Source organism: Haematobia irritans, chromosome 1 (genome assembly GCF_050003625.1).
Source record: "Haematobia irritans isolate KBUSLIRL chromosome 1, ASM5000362v1, whole genome shotgun sequence".
In the NCBI taxonomy this organism is placed as follows: Eukaryota; Metazoa; Arthropoda; class Insecta; order Diptera; family Muscidae; genus Haematobia; species Haematobia irritans.
Genome location: NC_134397.1, coordinates 244,946,446 through 244,964,159, shown reverse-complemented (window position 1 = coordinate 244,964,159; position 17,714 = coordinate 244,946,446). Strand labels below are relative to the sequence as shown.

Here is a 17,714-nt window from a genome sequence, read left to right as displayed (position 1 = left end):
CCTGATTTTGTGATATTTGGACGGAAGAGAGGCCGCCCCTTTAGGCTTATAATTTGCTTGAAATTTTCTGGGACATTTACAAAAGATACGCTACATCACTTTTCGATATTTGGTCCGGGAGGAGGTCCTCCTCTAAAACTGCAAAAACAAAGATTCTTAAATTTTCTTGAAATTTACAAAGGCAGTGGGGGAAGGTTATGAACGAAGAGGCAACCTTCTTTTCAAGATTTTCAGGGAAGGTTAGGGGTGCTATTCACTACAGTGTTTGTCGATATTGTATCGGGGAAATTGACGTCCCTTTAAAACAATAGATCAAAATTTAAACATCTCCGATCTACTTGAAATTTAAAGGGAACGTGGGAGTAGGTGATTAAATTTATACATGCTTTTAAAATTAGTCATGAGTTTTCGATATCTGGTTGGGGAAGGTGAACATTGAAATAAACTTTATCGATTTACTTCGATAGAATTTATAGGGACCATTGAGTAGTTGTGTAATTAATATAGGGTACGTGATAGTCCGTTATCAGGTGAGAGTGGAGCAAAGGTGGGGAGAGGCATCCCTTTTGTCCGTTTTTGTTTTTTCTTAAATTGAAAGTAGAGGATTGTCCGTAAATGGGTACATAATTTTATGATTTTTGCACAGGCTTCTGCCAGATTTCTTTTTATTAAAGAACTTAAATTTACATGAAATTGGCAGCCAACGTAGAGGGTGCATCATTTTTCAACATTTTAGCAAATGTTAATGTGGTAAAATTTTTTACTACTTTTGATTTTTCCGATTTATTGGATGGGAAACAGTAATTCTTTGTATGTTATTATAATATAGTGCTTAATTCTCAGATATGTTGAGGAGAAGGATACCTTTCCTAGACAAACCACACTAAAATTCCCAAGAAATATAGAAGATTGTCCAACTACTTGAATACAGAACATTATTGAAAAAATTTGGAGGAAGGGTGTACCCTTTACTCCCCGAAATTTTTAAGACGAAACGTTTTATTTACATATGCATATCCGCCGTATTTGTATAAACGAAAAAGCAAGTAGTCCGATTTGTTTGAAAGAATTCAAATCTTTTCGAATTTGTTTTCAGCACGAAGGATATGGTTGCTTAAGTTCACGCAAAATGCTCCTACAAATACGCTTCGGAAGGAGCAGCGAAGCGGGCCGGGTTACGCTGGTAGTAATAATAAGTATTAAAATAATCGACCATATTTTTTATATATATATAAAATTGATTTATATATTTAATTTAATAAATATGGGCTTCACATAAATTAATCTAGAAAATCCTATATACAGTCAATAATACAGCCGCGATTAAAGAAATGAATGGCACAGTAGCAGTAGCTGCACTTCCACTTCGATATTCGCCCAACCATGTCATTATGGGATCACGATGGACACTAAGCCAATCAAAATTGGCTTGCACACTGGATTTGACGGCTTCCTCTAAATTACCGCTAACATATGAACTATCTTTGACTTTTGCAATCAAATTCATTAATTTCATTTCTTGATCCTTATTCACCACATATGAGGCCATATCCCTTAAGGCAATATCCAAAGGATTATTTGAACCATTATCGGGACTCAATTGGGCATAGGCTTGCCAATGTGAATCGAGAAATTCCATTGAAGCATATAAGCCCTTCTCACCACGAGAATAGACTGAGCTGAGAATGGTTGTACGCTCTTGAGATCTTAATTTATTTTCCCGATCTATGGAGCTGGAGATAAAGGTGTCCAGATGCATAGGAGATTGGGCACAACCCAATGATGCTATTAAATTATTACGGTCCGTTTGATCCATGGTCTCCATAAGTTTCGTGAACATATATTGGAAAACCTCATCACTTGCCTGTTTCAGACCATTGCAATAGATTTGTGATTGTAGATTTGGTTCAATGGCTGTATTATGATCAATTGATTCCTGGAGTTTAGCATTGGTCTCCTGCCAACATAGGCCTTCATCACTCATACATGCCAAATTAATGATAATATTGCGTATATATTTTTGATAATGATGCTCACCGCGATTGTCATTAATACCCATTTTCTCATAGATGGGATAGACAATGGAGGCAACAAATTCTTTGAAATGTCCATAGTTGGAGTCACCACTCAAATAACGATTGTAAACATTGAAGATACCATTGGCTGTGGACCAAGGAGCATATTGATCCTCTTGACTGAGATATGTAAGCATTTCCATAAGAATGGAATGCGATAATCTCTGAGAGGCACTAAAACGATAGGCATCATGCATAAGTTGGGCCCTATTACGGGGATGTATCTGATAGGGTTTCTCCACTAGACCCCGAATCAAAAGTTTCCAATTTTGCTCATCATAGTTAATGCGATAGAAACCCGTCGATTGTTTATTTAATATCAACCACTCATCATTGGCTACCCTAACGGGGACTGTCATGTTCGATACCTTCATCAGGTAGTGAGTGGCCTCAGTATCTCGGAAATCAGGTTTCGATTGAACGGCATGGTTGAAGGGCACATACCAGAGTTTATTCGATGTGATTGTCTCATTATTGAAGAAGGCTTGCTGATGGACCTCAAAAGTCCCCTTTTCATAATCTCTTATTACAGTGAGCATAGGGTAACCTCCATTATGAGACCATGACCCCAACATATCTGAAATGGGGGCTGGTAGCACATAGTTTTCTTCCTTCGCTGCTGTTTGCAGAGCTGTGAAAAGATCATCCTCAACGGCAGCACTAAATTTACTGTATGGGATAACAAAGATAATATTATTTTCATATATTTGGGCTAACCCAAAATCCTTTCATACTTATTTTCTAAATAGTCTTGTAATCCCCTCTTGAATACTCTATCGGTTAATGCATGATTCCACATATGTAGCACTGAACCTGCTTTTTCATAGGATACATGATTATATCGACTGGAAATCTCTGCTGGTGTTTGCACATAATGAGTCATTGGTATTGGATTACTATCGCCGTCATTAACCAAAGCATCTTGATAGGCATCCGTGTGGAATTGTTGCCATATTCCCCATTCGGGATAAGCCTGGAATTAAAAATTAGGGTTTAGTTTTGTAAGCAAATTTTATTTCTATAGAAAATTTTGTCAAAATTTTTTTTTCAAAATTTTATTTCTATAGAAAATTTTGTCAACATTTTATTTCTAAAGAAAATTTTGTCAAAATTTCAATTCAATAGGAAATTTTTCAAAATTTTATTTCTATAGAAAATTTTGTCAACATTTTATTTCTATAGAAAATTTTATCAAAATTTTATTTCTATAGAAAATTTTCTCAAAATTTTATTTATATAGAAAATTTTGTCAAAATTTTATTTTATATAGAAAATTTTGTCAAAATTTTCTTTCTATAGAAAATTTTATCAAAATTTTATTTCTATAGAAAACTTTGTCAAAATTTTATTTCGATAGAAAATGTTGTCAAAATTTTATTTCTATAGAAAAATGTGCAAAGATTTTATTTCTATAGAAAATTTTATCATTATTGTATTTCCATAGAAAATATTGCCAACATTTTTGTATAAAAAAATTATGTCAAAATTTTATGTCTAAAGAAAAGTTTTGCCATATTCCCCATTCGGGATAAGCCTGGAATTAAAAATTAAGGTTTAGTTTTGTAAGCAGATTTTATTTCTATAGAAAATTTTGTCAAAATTTTATTTCTATAAATTTTTTTCAAAATTTTATTTCTATAGTAAAATTTGTCAAAATTTTATTTCTAAAGAAAATTTTGTCAAAACTTTAATTCTATAGAAAATTTTGTAAAAGTTTTATTTCAATAGAAAATTTTGTCAAAATTTTATTTCTATAGAAAATTTTGTCAAAATTTTATTTCTATAGAAAATTTTGTCAAAATTTTATTTCGATTATTAATTTTGTTCGGCTTGAGGTCATAGAAACAATCGATTATTGATTTGTTTTAATATTTATTTCCAATATTTCGGTTAGTGCCACTAACCATCTTCTGGGATTTTGTATCTACATAAAATACAAAAATTAAATTACATTTAATGTTCACAAAAATCTATAGAAAATTTTATCAAAGTTTTGTTTCTACGGAAATTTTTTCAAAATTTATTTCAATAGAAAATTTTTTCAAAATTTTATTTCAATAGGAAATGTTATCAAAAATTTATATCTAAAGAAAATTTTGTCAAAATTTTATATCTATAAATTTTTTTCAAAATTTTATTTCTACAGGATTATTTTTTCAAAATTTTATTTCTATAGAAAATTTTATTAGAGTTTTGTTTTTACTGCATTTTTTCAAAACTTTATTTCAATAGAAATTTTTTTCCTAATTTTATTTCAATGGAATTTTTTTCAAAATTTTACTTCAATAGAAAATGTTATCCAAAATTTATTTCTAAAGAAAATTTTGTCAAAATTTTATTTCTATAGATTTTTTTTTCAAAATTTTATTTCTATAGAATTTTTTTTTTTCAAAATTTTATTTCTATAGAAAATTTTTATCAAATTTTATTTCTATAGAATATTTTCCGAAAGTTTGTTTGTATAAAAAAAATTTTGTTAAAATTTTATTTTTATAGAAAATTTTGTCAAAATTGTATGTCTTAAGAAAGTTTTGTCAAAAATTTTATTTCTATAGAAAATTTCGTCAAAATTATATTTCTAAAAAGAAATCAAAGTGTTATTTCTAAAGAAAATGTTGTTCAAATTTTATTTGTATCGATAGTTTTTGCAATTTTATCAAGATTTTATTTCTTTATATCAAAATTTTATCAAACTTTTGTCCCATGGAAAATTTTGTCAAAATTTTGTTTCTATAGAAAATTTTGTCAATATTTTATTCCTATAGAGAATTAATCAAAATTTTATTTCTGTAGAAAATTTTGTCAAAATGTTAATTCTATAGAAGATTTTGTGAAAATTTTATTTCTATAGAAAATTTGTAAAAATTGTATTTCTATAGAAAATGTTATCATAATTTTATTTCCATGGAAAATTTTGTCAAAATTGTTTGTCTAAAAAATTATGTTAAAATTTTATGTCTAAAGAAAATTTTGTCAAAAATTTTATTTCTATAGAAAATTTTCTCAAATTTTTATTTCTATAGAAAATGTTTGCTTCAATAGAAAATTTTGTCAAAATTTTATTTCTAAAGAAAACTTGTCATAATGTTATTTCTAAAGAAAATGTTGTCCAAATTTTATTTCTAAAGACAATTTTATCAAGATTTTTGTTCTATAGAGAATTTTATCAAAATTTTGTTTCTAAAGAAAATATTGTCACTATATTATTTCTATAGAATATTTTGTCAAAATTTTATTTCTATAGAAAACTTGGTTCATATTTTATTTCTATGGAAAATTTTGTCCAAATTTTATTTCTAAAGAAAATTTTGTCCAAGTTTTATTTCTAACGAAAATTTTGTCCAAATTTTATTTCTATAGAAAATGTTATCATAATTTTATTTCCATAGAAAATTTTGTCAAATTTTTTTTTGTCTAAAAAAATTATGTCAACATTTTATGTCTAAAGAAAATTTTGTCAAAAATTTTATTTCTATAGAAAATTTTTTCAAATTTTATTTCTATAGAATATTTTCCCAAAGTTTGTTTCTATAGAAAATTTTGTCAAAATAAATTTCTAAAGAAAATATTGTTAAAATTTTATTTCTATATTCAATTTTGTCAAAATTTTATGTCTTAAGAAAGTTTTGTCAAAAATTTTATTTCAATAGAAAATGTTATGAAAACTTTATATCTAAAGAAAATTTTGCCAAAATTTAATTTTATGGATTTTTTTTCAAAATTTTGTTTCTATATTTTTTTTTTCAAAATTTTTTCTATAGTATTTTTTTTCAAAATTTTATTTCTATAGAAATTTTTATCAAAGTTTGGTTTCTACAAATTTGTTTAAAAAATTTTATTTCAATAGAAAATTTTTTCGTCTTTTAATGACCAATGTAATAATTAAGTTTTTAATTTTTCAAAATTGTATTTTAATAGAAAATGTTATCAAAAATTTATGTCTAAAGACAATCTTTTTAAGTTTTATTTCTATAGAAAATTTTTGTCAACATTTTATTTCTAAAGAAAATTTTGTCAACATTTTATTTCTATAAAAAATTTTGTCGAAATTTTATTTTTAACGACCATTATTTAAAAATTTATTTCTACAGAAAATTTTGTCAAAATTCTATTTCTATAGAAATTTTTGATAAATTTTTTTTTCTATAGAAAAGTTTCCCTAACTTTATTTCTATAGAAAATTTTCTCAAATTGTATTTCTATAGAATATTTTCCCAAAGTTTGTTTCTATAGAAAATTTTGTCAAAATTTTATTTCTACAGAAAATTTTGTCAAAATTAATTTCTAAAGAAAATTTTGTTAAAATTTTATGTCTTAAGAAAGTTTTGTCAAAAATTTTATTTCTATAGAAAATTTTGTCAAAATTATATTTCTATAGAAAAATTTGTCAAAGAGTTATTTCTAAAGAAAATGTCCAAATTTTATTTGTATCGATAACTTTTGCAATTTTATCAAGGTTTTATTTCTTTTGATCAAAATTTTATCAAACTTTTATTTCTATAGAAAATTTTGTCAATATTTTATTGCTATAGAAAATTTATCAAAATTTTATTTCTGTAGAAAATGTTGTCACAATTTTATTTCTGTAGAAAATGTTGTCAAAATTTTATTTCTAAAGAAAATTTTGTCAAAATTTTATTTCTATAGAAAACTTGGTCCAAATTTTATTCTTATGGAAAATTTTATCAAAATTTTATTTCTAAAGAAAATTTCGTAAAAATTTTATTTCTATAGAAAATTTTGTCTAAGTTTTATTTGTATCGATAATTTTTGCAAAACGGTATTTCTCTAGAAAATTTTGTAAAAATTTTATTTCTAAAAAAAATTTTGTCTAAATTTTATTTCTATAAAAATTTTATTTCTATAGAAAATGTTATTTTATTTCCATGGAAAATTTTGTCAAAATTTTTTGTCTAAAAAATTATTTAAAAATTTATGTCTAAAGAAAATTTTCTCAATAATTTTATTTCTATAGAAAATTTTCTCAAATTTTATTTCTATAGAAAATTTTCTCAAATTTTATTTCTATAGGATATTTCCCTAAGGTTTGTTTCTATAGAAAATTTTGTCAAAATTTTATTTCTTAAGAAAATTTGTCAAAATGTTATTTCTAAAGAACATTATGTCCAAATTTTATTTCTAAAGACATGTTTATCAAGATTTTAGTTCTATAGAGAATTTTATCAAAATTTTGTTTCTATAGAAAATATTGTCACTATTTTATTTCTATAGAAAATTTTGTCAAAATTTTATTTCAATAGAAAACTTGGTTCAAATTTTATTTCTATGGAAAATTTTGTCCAAATTTTATTTCTAAAGAAAATTTTGTCTAAATTTTATTTCTATAGAAAATTTTGTAAAAATTTTATTTCTATAGACAATTTTGTCAAATTTTTTGTCTAAAGTTGTCAAAAATTTTATTTCTATAGAAAATTTTGTCAATCTTTTATTTCTATAGAAAATTTTAACAAAATTTTATTTCGGTAGAAACTTTTGTCAAAATTTAATTTCTATAGAACATTTTGTCAAGATTTTGTTCCTATAGACAATTTTATCAAAATTTTATTTCTATAGAAAATTTTGTCAAATGTTATTTCTGTAGAAAAATTTCTCAACTTTTATTTCTAAAGAAAAATTTCTCAAATTTTATTTCTATAGAAAATTTTCTCAAATTTTATTTCTGTAGAAAATTTTATCAAATTTTATTTCTATAGAATATTTGCCTAAAGTTTGTTTCTATAAAAAAATTTGTAAAAGTTTTATTTCTAAAGAAGATTTGTCAAAATGTTATTTCTAAAGAAATTGTTGTCCAAATTTTATTTCTAAGGACAATTTTATCAATATTTTAGTTCTATAGAGAATTTTATCAATATTTTGTTTCTATAGAAAATATTGTCACTTTTTTATTTCTTTAGAAAATATTGTCAATATTTTATTTCCATAGAAAATTTTGTCAATCTTTTATTTCTATAGAAAATTTTATCAAAATTTTATTTCTGTAGAAACTTTTGTCAAAATTTAATTTCTATAGAACATTTTGTCAAGATTTTGTTTTTATAGACAATTTTATCAAATTTTTATTTCTATAGAAAATTTTTTCAAATGTTGTTTCTGTAGAAAAATTTCTCAACTTTTATTTCTAAAGAAAAATTTCTCAAATTTTATTTCCATAGAAAATTTTTCAAAATTTTTTTACTATAGAAAATTTTGTTAAAATTTTATTTCTATAGAAAACATTGTCAAAATTTTATTTCTATATTCTATTCTATAAAATTTTATGAAACTGTATTCGGAAATTGTGTACGTGTTTTACTAAACACCATATACTTACATCATCGGTAGCCTTATATGAGAACAATGAGGCAAAACCCTCCTTCAGCCATAGATAGGTCCACCACTCAATGGTAACATAATCACCAAACCATTGATGACACAACTCATGACCAATAATATTGGCAATATTTGTCTGAGTGTAAATTGTCGATGTATCCTTGTTATACAACATATAGTGCTCACCATATGTAGCCATACCCCAATTCTCCATAGCTCCACCCTTATTTGGTATGGCAGCTTGATCCAATTTGGGTAACATAAAATCGACACCATAATACTCGGCCAGACGTTGGGTAATCAACATTCCTGATACTAAACCCCATTCTTGCTCATTTTCAGAACCAGGACGAGAATAAACACGTTGTGTAAGACCGTTCAATGTGCCTTCAGAATATTTAAAATCCGAAATGATAAAGGCTACCAAATAGGTTGACATATTATATTGAGTTTGTTGGAAGACCGTTTTGCCACTTCTGCAAAGTTATGGGAGAGAGGGGAGATTAATTTTCAAAGATTGATTTTGAAAATTCCGAGAACTCACATTGTAGCTTCCTCATTAACGGGCATATTCGATATGGCGGTGTATGTTGGACTATGGTTGATGGTTACAGTAAATGTGGCTCGCTTGCCAGGATCATCGTAACATGGGAAGGCATGACGAGCATTTGTACTCTCAAACTGGGTAGCAGCAAGATATCTGAAAAAAAGTAACGAATTTTGTAAGTCAAGTGCTGCCAACTATATTGTAAACATACAGCCTATTTGATTGCTACAATTCTTTTTTTTTTAATATTCGAAATAACAAATTTCTTTTTAATCGATATACGATATGAAACCACTCAAATTTAGACACTCTGAAAACCAGGCACCTCCCAAAAGAGGACAATAGCTTGATTTATTCACACATTTAAATTAGCCCATGGACGCGGTTGCCACTCGAGCTCAAAAAAATTTTCAACAATTTGGAGGAAATTTTGTTCGTTGAATTATTTTGTTGAAATTTTATTTCTATAGAAAATTTTGTCAAAATTTTATTCCTAAAGAAAATTTTGTAAAAATTTTATTTCTATAGAAAATTTTGTCAAAAGTTTATTTCTATAGAAAATGTTGTCAAAATTGAGTGTCTATAGACAATTTTCTCTAATTTTATTAGTATAGAAAATTTTTTCACAATTTTATTTTTATAGAAAATTTTGGAGAAATTTTATTTCTATAGAAAATTTTGTCAAAATTTTATTTCTTTAGAAAATTTTCTCAAATTTTATTTCTATAGAAAATTTTGTCAATTTTTTTTTTATAGAAATTTTTCTATAGAATTTTTTTTCAAATTTTTTAATTTTCTATAGATATAAGATTTTGAAATAAAATGTTGACAAATAAAAATTTGTCAACATTTTATTTCAAAATCTTATATCTATAGAAAATTTGTATCTATAGAAAATTTTCTCTTCTCTTTTCTCTTTTAGTAGAGAAATTATCTTTCAAAATGTTATGTCTATAGGAAATTTTGTAAAAATTTTATTTCTATAGAAAATTTTGTCAAAATTTTATTTTTAAGAACATTTTGTAAAAATTTAATTTCTAAAAAAAATGTTGTAAAAATTTTATTTCTACAGAAAATTTTGTAAAAATTTTATTTCTATAGAAAATTTTGTCAAAATTTTATTTTTTTTTAGAAAATTTTCTCAAATTTTATTTCTACAGAAAATTTTGTCAAAATTTTATTTCTAAAGTTTTTTTTTTGCAAAATTTTATTTCTAAAGAAAATTTTGTAAAAATTGTATTTATATAGAAAATTTTGTCAAAATTTTATTACAAAAGAAAAATTTGTCAAATTTGTATAGAAAATTTTGTCACAATTTTGTGTCTATAGAAAATTTTCTCTAATTTTATTAGTATAAAAAATTTTTTCACAATGTCTATAGAAAATTTTGTAAAAATTTTATTTCTATAGAAAATTTTATCAAAATTTTATTTCTGAAGAAAATTTTGTAAAAATTTTATTTCTAAAGAAAATTTTGTCAAAATTTTATCTCTATAGAAAATTTTCTCAAATTTTATTTCTATAGAAAATTTTCTCACACTTTTTTTCTTTAGAAAATTTTGTCAAAATTTTATTTCTAAATAAAAATTTGTCAAAATTTTATTTCAAAATCTTATGTCTATAGAAAATATTGTCAAAAACTTGTGTCTATAGAAAATTTTCTCTAATTTTATTAGTATAGAATTTTTTTCAAAATTTTATGTCTATAGAAAATTTTATTTCTATAGAAAATGTTGTCAACATTTTTTTTCTTAAAAAAAAAATCCGTAAACATTTTATCTCTATAGAAAATTTTGTTAACATTTTATTTCCTTAGAAAATTATCTCAAATTTTATTTCTATAGAAAATTTTGTCAAAATTTTGTTTCCAAAGAAAAATTTGTCAAAATTTTATTATATCAAAATTTTCCCTTATTTTATTAGTATAGAAAATTTTTTCAAAATGTCTATAGAAAATTTTGTAAAAATTTTATTTATATAGAAAATTTCGTCAAAATTTTATATCTATAGAAAGTTTTGTCAAAATTATGTGTCTATAGAAAATTTTCTCTAATTTAATTAGTATCGCAAATTTTGTAAAAATTTTATTTCTTTAGAAAATTTTCTCAAATTTTATTTCTAAAGAAAATTTTGTAAAAATTGTATTTATATAGAAAATTTTGTCAAAATTTTATTACAAAAGAAAAATTTGTCAAATTTGTATAGAAAATTTTGTCACAATTTTGTGTCTATAGAAAATTTTCTCTAATTTTATTAGTATAGAATTTTTTTTCAAAATTTTATGTCTATAGAAAATTTTATTTCTATAGAAAATGTTGTCAACATTTTTTTTCTTAAAAAAAAAAAACCGTAAACATTTTATCTCTATAGAAAATTTTGTTAACATTTTATTTCTTTAGAAAATTATCTCAAATTTTATTTCTATAGAAAATTTTGTCAAAATTTTGTTTCCAAAGAAAAATTTGTCAAAATTTTACTATATCAAAATTTTCCCTTATTTTATTAGTATAGAAAATTTTTTCAAAATGTCTATAGAAAATTTTGTAAAAATTTTATTTATATAGAAAATTTCGTCAAAATTTTATATCTATGGAAAGTTTTGTCAAAATTTTGTGTCTATAGAAAATTTTCTCTAATTTAAGTAGTATCGCAAATTTTGTCAAAATTTTATTTCTTTAGAAAATTTTCTCAAATTTTATTTCTATAGAAAATTTTGTCAAAATTTTATTTCTATAAACATTTTTTTCAGAATTTTATTTCTAAAGAAAATTTTGTAAAAATTTTATTTATATAGAAAATTTTGTCAAAATTTTATTTCTAAAGAAAGATTTGTCAAAAATTTTATTTCAAAAATTTATATCTATAGAAAATTGTTGTCAAAATTTTATGTCTATGAAAATTTTGTCAAAATTTTATTTCTATTTAAAATTTTGTAAAAATTTTATTTCTATAGAAAATTTTGTCAAAATTTTATTTCTATAGAAAAACGTTTCAAATTTTATTTTTAAAGAATTTTTTTCAACATTTTATTTCTTTAGAAAATGTTATCAAAAATTTATTTCTATAACAAATTTTTTCAAAATTTTATTTCTGAAGAAAATTTTGTAAAATTTTTTTCTATAGGAAATTTTCTCAAATTTTATTTCTATAGAAAAATTTTGTTAAAATTTTATTTCTATAGAAATTTTTCCCAAACTTTTTTTCTTTAGAAAATTTTGTCAAAATTTTATTTCTAAATGTGTCAAGATTTTATTTCTTTAGAAAATTTTGTCAACATTTTATTTCTATAGAAATTTTTCTCAAACTTTAGTTCTTTAGAAAATGTTTTTTTTTCTATAGAAACTTTTGTCAAATTTGTTTTTCTATAGAAAATTTTGTCAAAATTTTATTTCTAAAGAAAAATTGTCAAATTTTTATTTCTAAATAAAAATTTGTCAAAATTTTATTACTTCGGAAAATTTTCTCAAATTTTATTTCTATAAAAAATTTTGTCAAAATTCTATTTCTTGTTTTGTTTTTTCGGAAGGTTCAAGTGTGGTTCACCATGGGTTTAGTGAACTGCCTGAATTTATTCTGATAATTGGTTGATAGTTTTGCTGCAAGTAGAGGATGCTGATGAGGAATGTGGTAATTTCGAAACGTGCGTCCATCCAACCATCTTGCTGTCTATAGGTCTTTGCCCAAATAAATTTGACAATCATTCTTTTCCTCTGTTGATTGAGCTACTCTTGTAGTTTAGTCAACACAATGGTTTTTAAGTTGAGATCAAAACAACAAATAAAGTTTTATTTCTATAGATTTTTTTTTCAAAATTTTATTTCTATGAAAACTTTTGTCAAAATTTTATTTTTGTAGAAAATTTTGTCAAAATTTTATTTCGGTAGAAAATGTTGTTAAAATTTTATTTCTGTAGAAAATTTTGTTAAATTTTATTTCTATAGAAAATTTTGTCAAAAATTTATTTCTAAAGAAAATTTTGTCAAAATTTTGGTTCTAAAGAAATTTTTCTCTAATTTTATTAGTATACTAATTTTTGTCAAAATTTCGTTTCAATAGAAAATTTTGTCAAATTTTTATGGGATATTTTTCAAGATCTACCAAAACGTCAAGAATTGCACCAATCTACCAAAAAGTAGAATCTACCATGTTTGGTAGAAGTCTAGCGTGCTCTGGACACCTCCCAAATGTGGACAAAATTTAGGCGACCAGGTGTATTCGAACTACGTGTGTTTGTTTATATTATACGGGTAAACTCGTTAACGACTGAACTGATGTACTTACAAATTTTCAAAGAATGTTGAAGGTGATCATGTAGTGAATATCGTTATTGGATACGTAGTGAGGGGAGAGAACCCCCTCTACATGACTATTTGAAATTCGAACCTAAGATTTTCGATTTGCTTCAAATTTTTAGGGAAGACTGAATTTGGCTGCTGGACCACGATAACCTATTTTATTTTTCCCTTTTCTAAAAGTAAATTTAAAAATCAAAACTGCTGCAATGTACAGGTGAGACTACCAAATTAATATGGAGTAACTTTTTTTTTATTTGGACGAAGAGGACGGCCCCCTCATTGCCTGAATTTTTAAAAATTAGGCTTGGCTTTGCCGATTTACTTTAAATTTTCATATAAAGTTGAGAACGGTCTCCAAAAAAAAAAACATTACTTTTCCAATATTTGGACGGGAAGGGGGTGAAAATAGCGTATGTGATTTTTTTGACATTTAGTGGGATCTCCCATTTGCTTGAAATTATTAGGGATGATTGGGTTTGGCCACCATACTAAGATTCCCTCATTTATTTTTCGATAGTTGGTTGAGAGGAGGTTAATAATTTATATGCGGTACCTTGGTTTTGATATTTGACTCAAAAAGGGCGACCTCCCTCATACTCACAGGGAAGGTTGGGGGGTGGCTACTAGACAAATATCAGCTACTTTATTTTTCGATTTTTGTTCCGAGAATGGGGAACTTTACCCGCCTTTTTCCAAATACAAAAAACGTTTCCCGATTTTCTTTAACTTTCCAGGGAAAGTAGAGAGTGGCCTTTAAAAAAATTGCTTACTTGTTTCGACATTTGGGGACCATCCATTGACCGACATTTTGCGTGGAGAAAATAATGTATGTAATTTTTTGATATGTGTTCAGGGAGGAGACCTCCAATGCCCGACTTTTCGAAATTTTTCTTGAAATTTTCAGCTAGAAAACATCCCTTAAAAGCCGGGAAGGGGGACCTCCCCCTTGTCCGACATTTTGGAACTTGAAGGAAAATTCTAGGATTTTCTTGAAACTTTCGAGGAGGGTTATTTTCGGATATTTGATCCCTTGTTTAAAAGAATTGAACTAAGTCTAAACTTCTCTGATTTACTTGAATTTTCGATGCCGGGATGGGGAACTCCCCTTTGAAACAATGAAAAGTTTTCTCCGCTTTACTTGGAATTCAGAAATAAAATTTTTGGAAATTATTCTTTAGAAATAAAATTTTCTATAAAAATACAATTTTGAGAAAATTTTCTGTACACTGTCCGACTTTTCGAAATATTTCTTGACATTTTCAGCGGTCTCTAGAAAACATCCCTTAAAAGCCGGGTAGGGAGACGTCCCCCTTGTCCATCATTTTGCAACTTGAAGGAAAATTCTAAGATTTTCTTGAAACTTTCAAGGAGAGTTATTGTTTAAAAGAATAGAGCAAAGTCTAAACTTCTCTGATTAACTTGATATGTCGATGCCTGGTCGGGGATGGGGAACTCCCCTTTGAAATAGTGAAAAGTTTTCTTCGATTTTCTTGGAATTTATAAGGGCACTGGCTCTACTTTTTTGGAAATTTAAAATTTTGCAATGTTTTGCAATTTCCAGTGAAGGTAGAAAAGAAAATCAGTAATTATTTTTTTGATATTTGCATTGAAGGGGAAGCTCGCTCTTGCCAGACTTTTTACATGAAATTTACAGGCAACATAGAAGGTGTTTAATTTTTCGGTATATATATGGGAAAGGCACCTTTTTTGGGCCCAATTAAAAAAATTATCATGCTCAATTTTATTAAGAACTTTTAAATATTTATTTTCTCCGACAAATTATATAAATTGTGTCGAAAAATGTAAATCCACTCTAGAAAAATAGCGATTTGTTTTAACATATTTCAAACGTTTCAGAGAAGCACTAAATTAAAAATCATAAAAAATTATAAAATTTATATATCGCAATAATTTTTAATTTACATCCAGAATTCAGATCACATCTTAAGAAGTGATGCAAATTCAGCGCAAATGCTGTTGAAATAGTGGACCTCTGTCCTATGTCCAAGCCCATTTTAATTTCATCGCTTCTGCGCCAATTTTGCAGGATCCACAAAGAACATTTTCACTACTTTTTTTGCGACGTTTTTTTTTTTGCTGGGTAATAATGCTATGGGTGATACAACTTGAAAGAAATAAATCCTAGCTGAAAGATATAGAAGGGTGCAGACCGGAGCATTGTATGTTACGAGGGCTTTACATTATCTCTTAATCTCATAAAAAGCCATAATCAATCGCAGAAATAAATGACTTCTAATCCTTTTTCCTGAATGATTATGTTATTATCTTATCCTCCTAATATTCTATCGTCGACTTGGTTAGAGCAAAATGTTCCCATAAAAATGTTCTACGTGGGTTCACTCTAAAACCTACCTTTCATTGCCTTCGGTATCCTGATATGTGGTCAAATAGAATCCAGCATTATCGCTACGTAATAATCCAGAATAGCTTACAGATAACTTCCACTTGGTATTCGCGGGAAAGGAATCAGAAATTTGACGAGTCAATGTCAGAAATTCCCTTTGCTCTTCATAGGCGATCGTCAATTCTTCCGATTGTCCTGCGGAATTTTGAATTGAAGCTGCAGTAAAATTCAATTGTCGAGCATTTAAAATTATGCTCGTAGTAGCCTCCACAACGGTCAAATCGATTGTTACAACTCCATTAAACTCGCGTATACCTTCATCGACCCGAGTGGTTAGAACAATATCATAGTGTTGAGGTATAGTGTGATTAGGTAGACGATAATTTAGATCATCACGAGGTGTAGGCTGTTCCGAAATTTCTTGGAAATGTATTGGCAAAGGATGCGTTGAGGATTGTACAGATCCTAATATCGCGAATAGCCCAGCGATCGCCACGAGCGTAAATTTTCGAAAACTTAGCATAGTGCTTACCCGTCGCAATGCAATATGCTATTGAAAGCTAACCGCGTGAATGTAGGCGATTTAAAGGCTAATTAGTTGACACGATAAACTTTAACTAATCAGTTAAGCATTATCAGTTTTAACACCCAGCAAACTTAGAATAGGAAGATGAAATGGTTTTTATGGCTTTATGGGAGTTTTTTTTTTCCAAAACTCTAGTTCAGAATTTAATTAAAATGTTGATGGGAAAAATATTGGTGATATTTTTTTGTGGGCAATTAACTTCTTAATCAATTTAAAAACTACAGTCAATATAAAATGTTTGACAATTTTTACATTAAAATTTTTTAACTAAAATATTAATCTTCTGAATTAACATCTGAAGCAAAACACGAAAATTATTTCATCTAAACGAAAAATAATTATAAATTAACAAGTATATATGGCCGTAAGTTCGGCCAGGCCGAATCTTATGTACCCTCCACCATGGGTGGCGTAGAAACTTCTACGAAAGACTGTCATCCAGAATCGAATTACTTGGGTTGTGGTATCTTAAATCGTTTTCTAAATTGTGAGTTAGTCCATACGTGGTATATATTAGACAAAAAAGGTATGTGTACGTAAGTCTACAAATAATTACGAATCGATATGGACTTTTGCACGGTACATAGGGAGCCAGAATTGAAATGTGGGGGTCGCTTATATGGGAGCTATATACAATTATGAACTTGATATGGATCAATTTTTGTGCGATTGAGGATCGATTTATCTGAGGCCTATATATAACTATAGACCGATATACTAGCACAATGTACCAAGAGGCTCCAAAACCAAAGCTCGGGATCGGTTTATATGGGGGCTATATATGGACTGACATGGACCACTTTTGGCATGGTTGTTAAATATCATATATTACCACCACGTACCAAATTTCACCCAGATCGGATGAATTTTGCTCCTCTAAGAGGCTCCGTAGCTCATACCTGGGGATCGGTATATATGGGGGTTATATATAATTATGGAGTGATATGAACCAATTCCTGCATGGTTTTGGATACCATATACTAACATCACGTACCAAATTTCAACCGAATCGGATGAATTTTGCTCTTCCAAGGGGCTATATATAATTACGGACCAACTTCGACCAATATTTGCATGGGTATTTAAGGCCATATATTAACACCACGTACCAAATATCAACTGAATCAGATGAATTTTGGTGTTCCAAGAGGCTCCGGAGGTCAAATCTGGTGATCGGTTTATATGGGGGCTATATATAATTATGGACCGATGTAGACCAATTTTTGCATGGTTATTAGAGACCATATACTAACACCATGTACCAAATTTCAGCCGGATCGAATGAAATTTGCTTCTCTTACAGGCTCCTCAAGCCAAATCGGGGGATCGGTTTATATGGGGGCTATATATAATTATGGACCGATGTGGACCAATTTTTGCATGGTTGTTAAAGACCACATACTAACACAATGTACCAAATTTCAGCCGGATCGGATGAAATTTGCTTCGCTTAGAGGGTTTGCAATCCAAATTTTGGGGTCCGTTTATATGGGGGCTATACGTAAAAGCGGACCGA

General features: G+C 26.9%; 1 protein-coding gene across 1 annotated transcript; it reads right to left on the bottom strand.

The window, feature by feature from the left end:
• Positions 1–1,217: 1,217 nt before the first annotated feature.
• On the bottom strand, positions 1,218–16,164 carry LOC142240612 (aminopeptidase N-like). Its single transcript, XM_075312351.1, has 5 exons — positions 15,621–16,164; positions 8,950–9,105; positions 8,407–8,881; positions 2,810–3,048; positions 1,218–2,744 (listed from the first exon to the last, which is right to left on the bottom strand). The coding sequence occupies exons 1-5, from the start codon at positions 16,133–16,135 to the stop codon at positions 1,286–1,288; spliced, it is 2,844 nt and encodes a 947-aa protein (XP_075168466.1). The 5' UTR covers positions 16,136–16,164; the 3' UTR covers positions 1,218–1,285.
• Positions 16,165–17,714: the final 1,550 nt, after the last annotated feature.

Bases quoted from the DNA above. Each gene is read 5' to 3' on its own strand.
- LOC142240612 (XM_075312351.1), bottom strand. From the start codon at position 16,135: ATGCTAAGTTTTCGAAAATTTACGCTCGTGGCGATCGCTGGGCTATTC. The intron at 9,106-15,620 runs GTAGGTTTTAGA...ACTTTTTTTCAG, and splicing joins GATACCGAAGGCAATGAAAG to ATATCTTGCTGCTACCCAGT. The intron at 2,745-2,809 runs GTATGAAAGGAT...TATCCCATACAG, and splicing joins CAAGACTATTTAGAAAATAA to TAAATTTAGTGCTGCCGTTG.